General features: G+C 44.8%; 4 protein-coding genes across 4 annotated transcripts; 2 read left to right on the top strand and 2 right to left on the bottom strand.

Moving 5' to 3' along the window:
• Window positions 1–1,516: 1,516 nt before the first annotated feature.
• Window positions 1,517–2,771, bottom strand: FPOAC1_005514 (uncharacterized protein; the record flags this gene model as incomplete). The annotated part of the gene is made up of 4 exons (XM_044850041.1): window positions 1,517–1,934; window positions 1,993–2,059; window positions 2,114–2,528; window positions 2,580–2,771. 4 exons carry the CDS (start codon window positions 2,769–2,771, stop codon window positions 1,517–1,519), a joined length of 1,092 nt encoding a protein of 363 aa, XP_044708751.1.
• Window positions 2,772–3,671: 900 nt separating this feature from the next.
• FPOAC1_005515 (uncharacterized protein) lies at window positions 3,672–6,021 on the bottom strand (the record flags this gene model as incomplete). The annotated part of the gene is made up of 5 exons (XM_044850042.1): window positions 3,672–3,776; window positions 3,832–3,906; window positions 3,963–4,201; window positions 5,402–5,459; window positions 5,518–6,021. The coding sequence occupies 5 exons, from the start codon at window positions 6,019–6,021 to the stop codon at window positions 3,672–3,674; spliced, it is 981 nt and encodes a 326-aa protein (XP_044708752.1).
• A 3,525-nt stretch (window positions 6,022–9,546) lies between these two features.
• On the top strand, window positions 9,547–10,005 carry FPOAC1_005516 (uncharacterized protein; the record flags this gene model as incomplete). Its single annotated transcript, XM_044850043.1, has 1 exon — window positions 9,547–10,005. One exon carries the CDS (start codon window positions 9,547–9,549, stop codon window positions 10,003–10,005), a length of 459 nt encoding a protein of 152 aa, XP_044708753.1.
• Window positions 10,006–12,203: 2,198 nt separating this feature from the next.
• FPOAC1_005517 (uncharacterized protein) lies at window positions 12,204–13,977 on the top strand (the record flags this gene model as incomplete). The annotated part of the gene is made up of 2 exons (XM_044850044.1): window positions 12,204–12,702; window positions 12,752–13,977. 2 exons carry the CDS (start codon window positions 12,204–12,206, stop codon window positions 13,975–13,977), a joined length of 1,725 nt encoding a protein of 574 aa, XP_044708754.1.
• Between the last annotated feature and the right edge of the window lie 21 nt (window positions 13,978–13,998).

Below are 13,998 nucleotides of genomic sequence, written 5' to 3' on the forward strand. Positions count from 1 at the left end.
TCTCAGACGAAATGAAGACAAATAGACGAGGAAAGGCATGAATTGGCCACATTTTTTGCTGCTAGGTTTATATACGAATGGAGACGAACAGATCCTGGTCACTCCGACTGAGTACCCAGCCCGCAGGACGCACTACATAAATCCACCATGCAATCGGGAAGCATCCACCGAGAAACATCTCATGTCAAATACTGGAGAAAGGGATAAATGACCCGCTAGATTTAAGAAAGTTCCGCGTACATCGGAGAGATTATAATATTATGATTTCAGGCAGATCCGGTTGATCTTTTTGGTAATTTGGCATTTACCAGATTAATACTCATATTTCCAAACAGATCAGTCTCGCATTCCATTTTCCAAGACGACTGCGATTCAACTTCCCTGACAAGGCCCATAGCTGATGTGACGGTTGATGGGTCTCGCCTGTCTCCCAAGCACATTAGTTTTGAGACGGGGAACATGGCCATGCTTCCGCTGCAGCTCCCTCAACATACTCAGCCATTCAAAGCCTGCTTGTGCTTGTTGTTCTCCATAGTTGTTGGTTGTAGACTGTTGGTAGTTGCATGTTGGTTGTTGGTTGCGCTGAAACTTGACGATCCATGCGTTTCCCCGCCTTTAGTCAACTTCTGGGTTGCATTCCGGCATAAACCCTGTGCCAAGAATCTTCGCCGCAAAGTGAACTGAATCATGTCTCATACCATTCGCAGAATCCCGGTTGTTATTTGACTAAGAATTGACAACCGAACGGCACAGCATAATTCAGTGCTCGCGGGTAAAATGCGCCTCATCGGTGCATGATATTGCATAAATACCAAGACATGATATTGCCAAAAGATTGCCTATATCGGCAGACAGCTTGTTGCAATCTAAAGGTGTGCAAATCCCCGGCTATCGTCACGTATGAGACAATAACTAAGTAACAAAATTCACGTCTTTAGTGCAGACGTGTATGTATTTGCATTGAAAACTAGGAGCTCAATCACACACCCCCATACCATAATATTTGGGGATTACCTTCGTGGAAGACTGTCTATGTTGAATTTTAATTAATATCATCTTTTCTACCGCTATTAAGGTCAATCAGGCGTATAAAGTATTGAACTTTTCTCAACGCCTTTTATATGAGCTTCCAAATAATGTCGTATATAATTGAGCTTTTATTGACCCTGCTCTTAGGTGTTCTAGCTATAGGCAAGCTAGCTACCGAGGTAGGGGAAATCTAGGGCTATTTTAGGTAGGGAAAATCGTTCTAGCGAATTAAAACTCTCCTTTATACAGTAAAATATATAGTAATGCCCCTTAAAAACCCTCCTTAGGATTATCTATAATAGGTATAACCTAATTGGGTTAGACCAGCCTAGTTAATTAAACTAATTAAGAGCCTTTTTTTCTCCTTTAATGGCTAGTAAAATTAGGAGTTATAGGATTCGAACCTACTACCTTCGGCTCAGAGGATAAGCCGTCGGCTAAGCCCGGTGACCACTAACCGCTGGACCACCGACCCCCCCAAATAATGTCAAGGATGTTTTTGTGACCCCACTGACGAGTTAGCATCGGTCCAGGTGAACTCGTTCTGTACATGGATGCCATCCCCTTCTTGCCCTTCAAAGTGATTGTTGCCGTGGTGAACATCAACAGTCAACTCCAGCTCGTCGTCTTGACGTAGCTTGAAGCCTCCATGATATGGCTTCCATTGACTCCTCGGCTTGTTCGGATCCCATGAGTTGGAATCGCCCTTGCCTTCAGCTGTTGACGCGACCGTCCGAAACCATCTTCGCAAGAGAGGACCAAATGTCGGCAGGCAGGCGCATACGATACCAACTAAAGGCTCACAACAAGACCAAATAAACACCTGAGCCATAGCCCATGTGAAGTCTTGGGCCTTGACCAGCTTGTCCATGTAGACAATTCGGACAATACTAGCGACACAAACGCTAAACAAGAGCATTATTATTCGTGCAAAATGATAATAGAAGTTGTAGAAGTACTCACAAAGCACCCAGAAGGAGAATTCCTGCCACAGCGATCTTTTGACTATTTGGCATTCGCAATTTGAGGACTGTATGTGTTGTCAGCTTGCCATGTTGTTGTTGTCAGTATCAGCATTACTTACTGGTGGGAATTGGCACACAAAGAATAGCAATATCTATCAACATTGCGCAAATTCCATTGACGAAATAGAAAAGCGATGTGTTCATGCAAGTTCCTTCAGCGTCGGGATCTGTGAATTGCTCCCAGAAATAGCTGGCAGGCCGACAGCCGGAGAACCAGGCAATGACGATAGCAACCCAATACCCAAGAACGAGGCCCATACAGATTCGATGGGCCAGATTAACACCAAACACTCGTTGGTAAAAGAACAGGATCGACGCCTTTGTCAACGTTACAGTGGTTGCGTAAATCAGGACAAAGGAATATGCCATCTTCCACAACACAGTAAACTCGGAGAAAGTCACAACCCACAGGTGTTTTCCGCCCCCAAACGGGATACTTATGATACACAGTGCTGCGGTTCCCAGGGCGAATATCTATTGTTATCCATAACTCAATACGTAAAGTATCCGAGTAAGGTGACTCACCAATGCTAGCAGGATGAGGTAATCATCAAAAGCCATACCGGTGCCCGACTTGAATCTAGCAGCCAGTCGAATTGCTACTGCAAGTATACCTAGGGTCATTAAGGCTATGACTGGTCGCAGTATTTCCCCATCCTTAGTTTCGGTGAGGTCAATTCCAGCTGGAGCTGGGCCCCAATCTCCTGAAGCCGACATTGCGCGCGAGGAATCGAACGTTTTGGGCAGTGTAAGAGAGAAGGTATAATAATACGTACAGGTAGGAAAGAAACGAAGTGACCTGAATGATACACCGGCAACATCCCTAAGGGGAACGGCCCAGACTTAAATTGTAGGAATCCAGAGCCGGCTCTGATGATGACAATCTTATATTATAAAAGTGGCGACCAAGGTCAATGGCCCCTGTCCATGTGGGAATGCATCCCTTGTTGCTTCGAGAACCAACACATCCGGGAGCCTGTGCCGCGAAACGCGTCCTTGTCTGGTAAGCATTTCCAGACAAGGATACAGAAATTGGTTTGTTTTTCGGGAAAGTGCACTGTTAAGCTTATTTTAAATCCAAGACTTTTGTTCTTGGCGGTTTTGTAGCAAGGTTAACAAGTCAAATGTTTACAAATTATGCGTTCTTCTAGTTCAAGCAGACAGCAAACTCGACTGAGGACAGTAGTTCTGTATCATGATGTAACCTTTATTCTTTGATTCCGCCTAAAAAGGACGACGCCACGTGAAGTGTTTCGGTTTCCCTACCTAGGGCTACATGCCGATGGCCACTCACCGACAATTTAAATACAAATTTGAATCTGATAGCGAGATTCTACATTTGAAACTGTAGACAAGACTAGTAGATCCAAAAATATAATTATAAAAAGTAGACGAATCTTGCTGAGATATCAAACCTCCGACCAGGACTTTATCCTTAGATAATGTCATTCTTTATAGTGGTGTATTCTAACGGCCACTATTGTTGATGTTCTGCGGAATCCTCTTCATAAGTCCTAGAGCGACGCATGTATTTTTATCACTGTAAATAGAACTGAACTTTAAATCATGCATATGAGAAGTTTCTTTTGATTCATTAGATGCTTAATAACATGACTTTTACAACTTGGAGGTGCTCTCCTCTCGGCCAACAAGGTTAGGGTGACCATCGTTCATTGGTCGAGTAACAGCGTAGAATGCAACACCTTCGGTCTTGGTTGAGAACTAGGAGATTATCGTTAATTAATGGATGAAAATCGAGAATGTTGAAGAAACTAACCTGAGCTTTGGATCCAACGTGGAAGAAGGCCCAGTCTCCGGCAACAAGATGATGTGTCTTGCCAGTAGCCTCGTCCTGTACAAGCTATTAATATCATTGATCATCTATTTAGGGACTATATTATAGCTTACTGTGATGTCGATTTGGCCCTTGAGGACATATTTGGTCTCTTCATAGTCGTACTCGCCGTATCGTGTAGGTCCTGGGACGACCCGGTAGAAGCCAGTTGTCAAGTAAGGAGTAGAGTGTGAGCTCTGTGACTTGACAGAGTGAAAGTCGGCAATGATTGCGCACTCTCCCTCGGGGATAGGGATGTGCTCATGGCCAGCGCCCTTGATAATGGTGAGAGGAACGATCTTGTTGTTAGACACTAGATATGTTAGCTGAGATGCACCCGAGGGTAACAATCCAACTTACTTTTGAGGTGTATAAGTGAGAATTAGATAGAATATGATCGGTGGAGGGGGTTGCGCCGATGGCTGATTTTATACCAGAATGAGTACACGGAGCATTCTCGGCATAGATAATGTTATCAGATCCCCGGATTCGGGGGACGGCTCCGGGTCCGTAGCTCCGTGTAGATTGAGCTTATCCAGCTTCCACTAACTGAAAGAAGGTTTAGCGCTGTCGCCTCAATGTGGACCAAGACATAACATGATCGGAGTCCTGCGGTCATAGACCGGATTATTCCATGTTGCGCATAGTGATATTCGAGAGGTTGGGATCATCGCACAGATTATGTTTATCATTATCGGGCTGCCAATTAGCCTTCGACCAATTACATTCTTGGTATACGCCTTCTGCGACGTGTCTTGATTCCTGCAGTATCCAGATCTTTGCACATCATTATAGGCAAGGTATATCTTTAGATCCGTCAAGTGGCCAAATTCATCTGCAGCGAACTTCCTTGTTTTGAACTTGAGGCTATAAAACGACATTGACTGAAGGATTGTTGAAGGAGAACAAATTGGCTTATAAGATCGTCTCTTATGATTCTAGCGGCCAACTTGTCTGGTACCCCGATAATCAGTTGAAAAGTGGAAATGGATTGTAGCACGCCTCGGTCAACTCACCGATTCTATCTATCGATATCAGTTGCCACTTACCACATTCATTCTCATGACAATGCACAGAGTCATTCTATTCATTTGTCTGAAGACAACGGAAGACGTCAATTACTTCATATTGCTTCATAACCTATTTGTCGCTACCTAAATCAGCATTCTACCGATAGCCTAGTTCTGTGATGGCATCCAGACCTTGGTCGACCATGATTATACCTACAGGTCTACCGGGTTGTATCTATTCTGATAACCTACCAGCTGGTTTGCAATCATGGCAAAGATGACTGGCGAGTTGCAAGGTACAGGGTTACAGATAAGATGCATAGCATCCACGTTCGACGGTATTTTTCGCAGTGATATGATTAGAATATTAATTATTCTAAACAAAAACTTATCGACTTTTCTAGTTGTATGAATTGCCACCCCTCCTTCAATCCGATCTCCTCTCTTTCCATGACCATCTGATTACTGATGTTTCTCGGAACAAACACCCATCAATTAAACACAAGTGAGATCAGCGGTCTCCTCGTCGAAGGTGCATCGGTCGGTGTGGGTGAAGGAAAGCTGTATGTATTTGTTAGCCATATTGAATGACTAGTCATATAGCTCTATTTGTACTTACGTTGATGAAACCACCGTCACCCTCGGTGAAAAACTGGTTGGGGGCAGCAATGTACATGCACTCGTAGTCGGTGTTGAGAACACCGAGTCTGAAATCGACAGAGGACTGGCCGTCGATGTTGGCAGGGTCGGCGACCGAGAAGCCTTGGTTGTAGCAAGCGGCAGCTTGGAAACGCGCAGGGTCGGGGTTGTTGGCCATCATGGCGTCAGTGGTTTGCTTAGTGAAAGCTTCACGACCAGCGTCGAAGTTCACAATGTCACCGATGAAAGACGCGGCGGCCTGAACAGCTTCGTTGACAACGGCGGTGGCTGCAGCGGTACCAACCGCAGTCAAGATAGCCACAGTGACAGGCTCACGCTTGCTCAGGATATGATCAGAGCCCTTGGTAACCTCTCGGCGTTGGAGGGCGTTGGTCTTGAGACCGTTTTCGGCGGGGAGAGCGGCTCCGTTAACAATGGCAGAGCATCCAGCGATGGCAGCGACGAAGGTGGTGAAAGAAGGCATTTTGTAGAATGGAATGGTTGAAATAAAAAGTCACAGACTTTGATTGGTTAAAATGGTGGTATTGAAGTGAAGAGAAGAGATGAGATGAAAGGTAAGAACGAATTGAGCTGATGAGAAAAAGAAGATTGAAGACGGGGAGGACTTCTCCATTTATACACCTTTTTCGTATCGTGTTTTCTGTTCTTAGTGATGGTATCGTCGGTCCCATGTCTGATGTAGTTCTGCCTTTCCATCGGCTCGTCCGAACATGTGAGACAGGCTGTAAACAGTTTTCCCCTGTTAAACCTCGCTTGTGATAGATTTAAAGTTCTCTCAACACAGCTTGGCAAGAATGATGTTTTGTAAATCGACAACATATGCCGATATGGTATCGTACCTGAGTTATCACAAGTCCAAAACTTGATATCGACAGGGCTATTCGGGGTCACTTGCTAGTGGATACCAGAAACGTCCAAAGTCTTGGGGTGCAAAAATAAGCAGCCTAATAAGTATGGTCAAGGTGGCATAAGCTGATCTACTAATTTTGTCCTCTATTCTTCCACCTTGAGGATTGCTAATAGGTTGCTAGGATCCGTCGGCAACGCCCGGTTATGTCAAGAATATTCGCCAATAGTAAATCTTAGAAGCTCCTTATGCCCCACTACTACCTCCTTGTCTGACGTTCCCGTTGAAACTTGACTTGTTATCCAGGGTCCAACTGAAACCAGGGCTCGAACTCTAAATGGCATTTAGATCAGATGAATGGACTGGAAACCGAATTTCTAGGTTTGTTCTGGTATGACGAGCACGAGTCAGTACTGTGCGTCTGGACCCTCCTCACGAACTGTAACCCAATTGCGGAAAAGGTTCAAACGCGAGTCTGATCCCCTTTTAGATATTTAAGCTTATGCTGGTTGAACGATATGCTTTTACATCAAGAATTGCTCCCTTGAAGTTCTCAGAACTATTCAGCCCAAGTGGGCTAGCCCCTGCATATTTAGCCCAGCCAATCCTGGACTCTTCTCGAGTTAACAAAATAGAGTTCCGGATACTAGCAAGAGACGTTTCAACCAATAAAGGTCTGAAGCCAAGGCCGGGAAGGCTTCATTCCGGTATTAACTGACTTCCGTATTAGTCAAACGAGAGGCACAAGGCATGAAAATAGGTTGTTCGGGGTAGGGCATTCGCCCGAATAGCTTTGTTGTTGGCTTAGTCTGCCTAATGAAGCCAGGAGGCGTCTAATGTATGCGTGATGCATGCGTGAAGGAATTTGTTGACTGATTGTAGGGTAGTCTTTGAAAAGTTGATGTTCCAAGGTGGCTGATAACAGTGAGCTCAAAGTGGAATCTCAAATTTACAGAGTCAAGATGGCTCTCATTATATCGACATACGTAACCTAGAATTTCCACTTTATTAGCATCAATATAACACGGGTATTCTGTTCAAGATCTCACGCTCATTTGAGCAAATCACACCGTCTACAGCTCAAGATGTATTGAGGCTTTCGTGTGATAAAAGTGTCTATAATTCCTGATTCTAGGGTAACATATGTAAACCACAAGGACCCTATAGTGCTTACAGCTTCTCACAACCTCAGCATTAACATGAACAATCGATCATATATTTTTAGGATTAATTCACTATCTTTATTGTATTCTGTATCCCTCCTGTATTGAGTCGAAGTTGGACAACTGACGTAGTGGCGTAGGGATAACTCAATAATAGAGCCTAAACTACTCACTGTTTCTTAAAGAACTTAAGAACCTCATTCTCTGATCTATTATTATTTAGTAATTTTTAAGGTATAAGTTCTAAAGTATATATTTAAAATTAATTTATAAAAAAATATAGTTTTTAAATTTAAATATTAATAAAAATTTAATTTAAAGATATATATTATAACTTATAAAATTAAAATTATAATAATTATTATAAAAATTTTTTTTTTTTTTTTAAAAATTAATTATTAAATATCTTTTTATTAATATTAATATTAATATTAATAAAATTATATAATTATTATATAAAATAATAAACTTTAAAGTTTTTATTAATTTTAATTATATATTAAATTAAAAAATTATTTATAAAAGCTTAATTTTTATAATTAATTTTACTTTAAAAAAAAGAAATTAATTAAAAAAGTTTAAGGCTTTTTATTATCTTTAAAATAATACTCTTATTAATACCTAGGGTTAAGATATTATTAATATAAATAATAACCAGATCGTTGCCCTTGTCATTCTTGGCTACGACGCCTTTAACTGCATTCTCTGATCTATATGTCCAGTGGGGGGACTGATTCGTACAACGCGGCCATGAATATGGACTACAGTCTCTGTTATAACTTACCTTGAGCCGAAATCTCGACGTCCTTTCATTATCAAACACCATTCTGTGATTTGAAAACTCACTATTCGCTACCTTACTACCATTATGACTGTACTGGGTGTATTTTGTTCCTTGTGGCTGCGCACTAGGGCTGACCTGGAGATGCATTTGTTACGGCGAGTTGCGCGGCGGCGTGCGACGGACTCCTCTTATCATACTCGTCGGAGAAAGCCATTAACTGCTGCTACGCCTTTGTTCAAGCTGGGTGGGTTTATTTCAATGACAATTGAAAGCGATGAGTGAATGTTTTAGAGGCCGCAGAGGCGCAGTTACTCCCACAGCCGGCGAACAAGGATATTGGCTGAAAAGGAACTGGTCCCAGAGATACAAAGCATCATCAGGAACTTTTTGAATAATTCATCAACAACATCGAAAAATGGGGCGGTCCTGGTGCTCGGTTGAGTGGTCAGATGTATGTCTATAATCACAGTGGCGATCAGGCAGGAGTCATTGACGTTGTGAGCGATTGCAGACACATCAATTATGTTGGTGATATCTTGTTAGAGCTTATGCGTATCCGTATCAGCTCGAATTGTGGCAGGTAGAGATGGACACTCTGACTGGTTCAGGTCTGAGTGTTACATCTCGGATAAGCCCCTGGACTGGGACGATCCGAGTCGATAGATCAGGCTGTTTTCGGATAAATGAAAACCTTGTTGATAAGTGAGATGCGGAAAGCGGCCCAATGGCAATCACGTAGAGTCGCGTTCAAGGCTGAGTGCTAGTTACCTCGAGGTCTGTCTAGACCCATCTTCAATCATGGTATTGGAGATTTCTAGGTCGCACAGAGAAGTTCAAAAGGTTAGGTTAGGTTACCACATTGGATTGACGATCGTGCCCATCAATTGACCGAGCATCTTGATTTCCCCGCATTCTATATTTCTGAGATAACTAGCCAAAGTAGGTAGGCGTCTTCGCCATCACGTTGCTTCAACAGCCAATGACTTGGTTGTCTACCTTGGCACAGCGACAGAAGACCAATGAGGGGAGGTGAGGGTTATTTGCTGACACCTCTGAGCAAATATAGACACATAAGCTGACGGCACATCTGACATTGCTGACATTGTGCAACAGCTATAAGAAGCTCACTTGTTACTCTCTGTAACTGTGACTGTTCACGCTGTATTTGATCCAATAGATCTAACAGTCACCAACATGGCCATCACTGATAAAATCCATCCTATCTACAGCCTCTGGTTTCTCTGGGTAGACCCTGCCCTGACCCTGATAGGCATGTGGGTTAACTTCCTTGACCACAAGCTCGCCATGCAGGCATTCTTCGTCGACTATCCACTCGACGCACATTTTGCGCCTTATCTGTACCAGATCGGCGGCATGGGCACGTCGTATCTAATCCTTATGTGCACGTTGTTGCGCTACAGCCACGACGTCAATGTTTGGAAGATGTTTCAGGGTTGCCTTTTGCCGGCTGATTTCACCATGCTCACGGCTATCTATATCGGAATGAAGATGGAAGGAAATCTTGGACTTTCAAGTTGGAGATGGGAAGATTGGTTCAGTGTTGTGGTTACAGGTATTTGCACAGTTTTGCGCCTTGGCTTCGTCCTTGGCGTCGGGATTAGGGAAACTAAGGGCAGAGCCAAGAAGGCTTAGTGAGTGGCCAAGATGAAAGATCCGGTAGGGCTGATGAGGCTCAAGATGAGATGCGGCAGTGGCTTGCGGGATCTCTGAGGCGAGGAGTTCAGCTTGAGGCTCTGTTCTTTTTCGACAACACAACACAGTCCTTGACTCCTATGAAAGTTGACAATATCCATTACGTCTTTGGCAAATTTTGCAGATCCCGTGCTGAGTTTATGTCTCCACAATTGTACGAGATTTTCACAACAAGAAACAACGGATTGATCAGTCAATGCTCAATGGAAAGCAGATATTTTCAGTCTTATTACCAGTGGACCCATCAGCTAGCTCTTATGATTACCCAAAGCAGTATAAGCTCCAACTCGCGTGCCCGAAAAACAGTCCAGGGATGTCAACATCGGCTCCGAATCTAGCCGTAGATTCATTGCATGACTAACTTGGTTTCAGTTTTATACCAGAGCATGGCACGACTCATCTCCTCATTACATACAATTTACATCCCACAGGATGGGCAGTTGTTAAGTCTCTGCCTGATGATCCCTGCTGGGACCAAAAACTGGGGGTTTATTTGTCGTTTCCGGGGATGAAATCGGCCCTTTACCCAGAATCGCGGGGGTCAGAGCGGTCCCGTGATATACTCGTTCTCCGGAAAATAGCATGTTGAACAGGGCAGATGAGGTTGTACTCAGGCCCGTATCCTTCCGTGATGGTCGCGATTGTGGAGTTTTGAACGCAGTCATCTGCATTTTCTTAATAACGGGCCGATATTGAAAACGTTTGGCCAACCATGGACATATCCAATTGAGAGAAAAGTGGTGACGAGCATATCCCCACGAAAACTTGTCCATGGGGATGTTAAGGTTGATTTGTGGGTTTGTGGTGCAATTGGGTCTCTCCAATTCTCTTTTCTTCGGCTATCAGACACGCGATCATCAACTACAGAGCGTGTCTCCGACGCGTTCCATCACACCACACCACAACAGCTCTAAACTATTGCCTGTATCCCTTTGGCCCATTAATTGATTGATTGCAATAATAGCTTATATACTCTGTAGATGATTCAAAATCCAATCGAGAAACACATCATCATTATTCATACAGAAGCTTAGCCATAGGGTAGTCCCATATTCAACCCATAACTAATCGTCCTTCAGAGATTTACAGCCAAGAGATGCGGCTGAATCATTACGTTGAGCCAGGGGTTTAGTGCTCGCGTCAAGTGGGCGCTCGTGAATTACCAGTCTAGCCTGCCACGAGCTCACGACTTGGCACGGGAATAATTGTTAACAGTTGATGATGGATTGTATCTCACCATGTGTGCAGTAGCAGTCATGCCACCCTGAGTGAGAGAATTCGACCAAAGCTTGGACTGTTTACAACTCATGCATTCAGCAGCCTCATCGCAAACTGGATATCCCAACAGGGGAGAGGCAATATTCAACAAACGACCACCAGGGCGACGGTCAACCAGCTTTCGCGATGAACCTGGTAATCTTGCGGGTAAACGGCTTTCCCGGTGACGTAAAGGCTTACACTTAGAAGCTTTCTAGAAGAGGAACAAAGTAAACCCGTCTCTAGTGCCTGTAGATCTTTGACGAGAATTGGAAGAGTGGATGTCGAGAAATGAGTGAAGGAACATTTGATTGGTTTCTTCCACCGGTCCGAGAAGACTGTGGAAAATCATTCCTTGTAATTGAATGGTTCGATGGTAATCAACAGTTGCCTTTCGAGTCAGCTAACTTGGAAAAGCATGTTACGGCCGTTGCATTCTTCTTAGACCGTTACAACGCTCATTGATCGCGCAAATGATGCCCAACCAAATGATAAAAAGATGCTCCACCCAAATCGGTTCAAACGGCATCTCTCGATGGAGCCTTGCCGGCCAGTCTCTCGGTGCTACCGTCACCACAATCCATCAAAGTTATGGGGTTTGCATTTGCGGTGCCCCATGGCGAAACAAAGCCTGTCCACTCTCCAGAAAAGTCTAATGACTGACTCTCTGGAGACGGAATCTCCAGGTTTGGGAAGAAAAGTGGGTTGGCAAAGGATAAACGCGGGTTGCATGCAGAACCACACATATAAGTAAGGACTTGGGTCTCCAGATCATCATGTCTCCAGAAACCAACAGGGACTCTGGTGTTTCTAACTCACATGCCATACCTTTTTACATAATTCTTCCTTTTTATTAGACTCGCTTGAGGATACTATTCATCATGGCGCAGAGTCGACAGAACTCGACCGCAACGGTCGATCGTGAGAAGGACGAGATCAAGAGGGCCATGGGTCATGAAAAGGCCGAATTCGAGGCTCTCGAGGTCGCTGGCCGTGGTGGTCGCGAAATCGACGACCTCATTGACGATATGGAGCGTCAGCTTGATGAAGCTGGTGGCCTTGAAACTGGTTTCTTCCAAGTCCAATTTGCCAACCCCAAGCACTTCACATGGCTCCTCGTCGCTTTCGCCTCTATGGGTGGTCTCCTCTCAGGCCTTGACCAGTCTCTTATCAGTGGTGCGAACCTGTTCCTGCCTGACGACCTCGATCTGAACGAGAGACAGAACAGTCTCGTTAACTCCGGTATGCCCCTTGGTGCTGTCGGTGGTGCGCTTTTGCTGTCGCCCGCCAACGAGTACTTTGGACGAAAGGGAGCCATCATCATCTCTATTATTCTGTACACTATTGGTGCCGCTCTGGAAGCTGGTTCCATCAACTTTGGTAAGTTACTTTTCCTATCCCTATATGCTTCCTATTACTAACTGGTCAGGCATGATTGTCTCCTCGCGTGTTATTCTGGGTCTCGGTGTCGGTCTTGAGGGTGGTACTGTCCCTGTCTACGTCGCCGAGACTGTCGAGCGAAAGATCCGAGGAAACTTGGTCTCTCTCTATCAATTCAACATTGCTCTTGGTGAGGTGCTCGGATATGCTGTTGGTGCCATCTTCCTCAAGGTTCCTGGCAACTGGCGATACATCCTCGGATCATCTCTCCTCTTCTCCACCATTATGTTTTTCGGCATGCTTTTCCTTCCAGAGAGTCCCCGTTTCCTCATTCACCAGAAGCGCCACCTCGACGCCTACAAGGTCTGGAAGCGCATCCGTGGCATCGAGGACCGCGAGTCACGAGAGGAGTTCTACGTCATGAGCGCCTCCGTCATTCAAGAAGAGACCGCAGTTGTCGAGGGAGCCAAGAACCGTCGCTTCCCCTGGATGGACCTCTTCACTGAGCCTCGTGCCCGTCGCGCTCTTGTTTACTCCAACATCATGATTCTTCTTGGTCAATTGACTGGTGTCAACGCCATCATGTACTATATGTCTGTTCTCATGAACCAGATTGGATTTGACAAGGAGAAGGCCAACTACATGTCTCTTGTCGGTGGTGGATCCCTCCTCATCGGTACTATTCCTGCCATCTTTCTCATGGAGCGGTTTGGTCGCCGTTTCTGGGCTATTACCATGCTTCCCGGCTTCTTCATCGGACTCGTCCTCATTGGTATCAGCTACCAATTCGATGTTACCACCCAGCTGATGACGGTTGAGGGTCTTTACTTGACCGGTCTTATCCTCTACATGGGTTTCTTCGGTTCCTACGCCTGTCTCACATGGGTCATCCCCAGTGAGAGTTTCCCTACCCATCTTCGTAGCTACGGAATGACTTCCTCCGACGCTCTTCTCTTCCTTGCATCTTTCATCGTCACCTACAACTTCTCTGCCATGCAGGAGGCCATGGGCAAGACTGGCCTGGCCCTTGGCTTTTACGGTGGTATTGCTTTTGTTGGTGAGATCTACCAGATCTTCTTTATGCCTGAGACCAAGAACAAGACCCTGGAAGAAATTGACGTTGTATTCTCGCGACCTACCATGGACATTGTGAGGGAGAACTGGGCTGGCGTCAAGGAGACCACTTACCTTCTTTGCACCGGCAAGTGGCACAAGGTTTTTGTTGAGCAGGCCTTGCAAGACCCCAAGAACCAGGTTCAGATCTCTCACGCATAGAGAGAGTATGGCTTGAGATAT

Source organism: Fusarium poae, chromosome 2 (assembly GCF_019609905.1).
Source record: "Fusarium poae strain DAOMC 252244 chromosome 2, whole genome shotgun sequence".
NCBI classification, from domain to species: Eukaryota; Fungi; Ascomycota; class Sordariomycetes; order Hypocreales; family Nectriaceae; genus Fusarium; species Fusarium poae.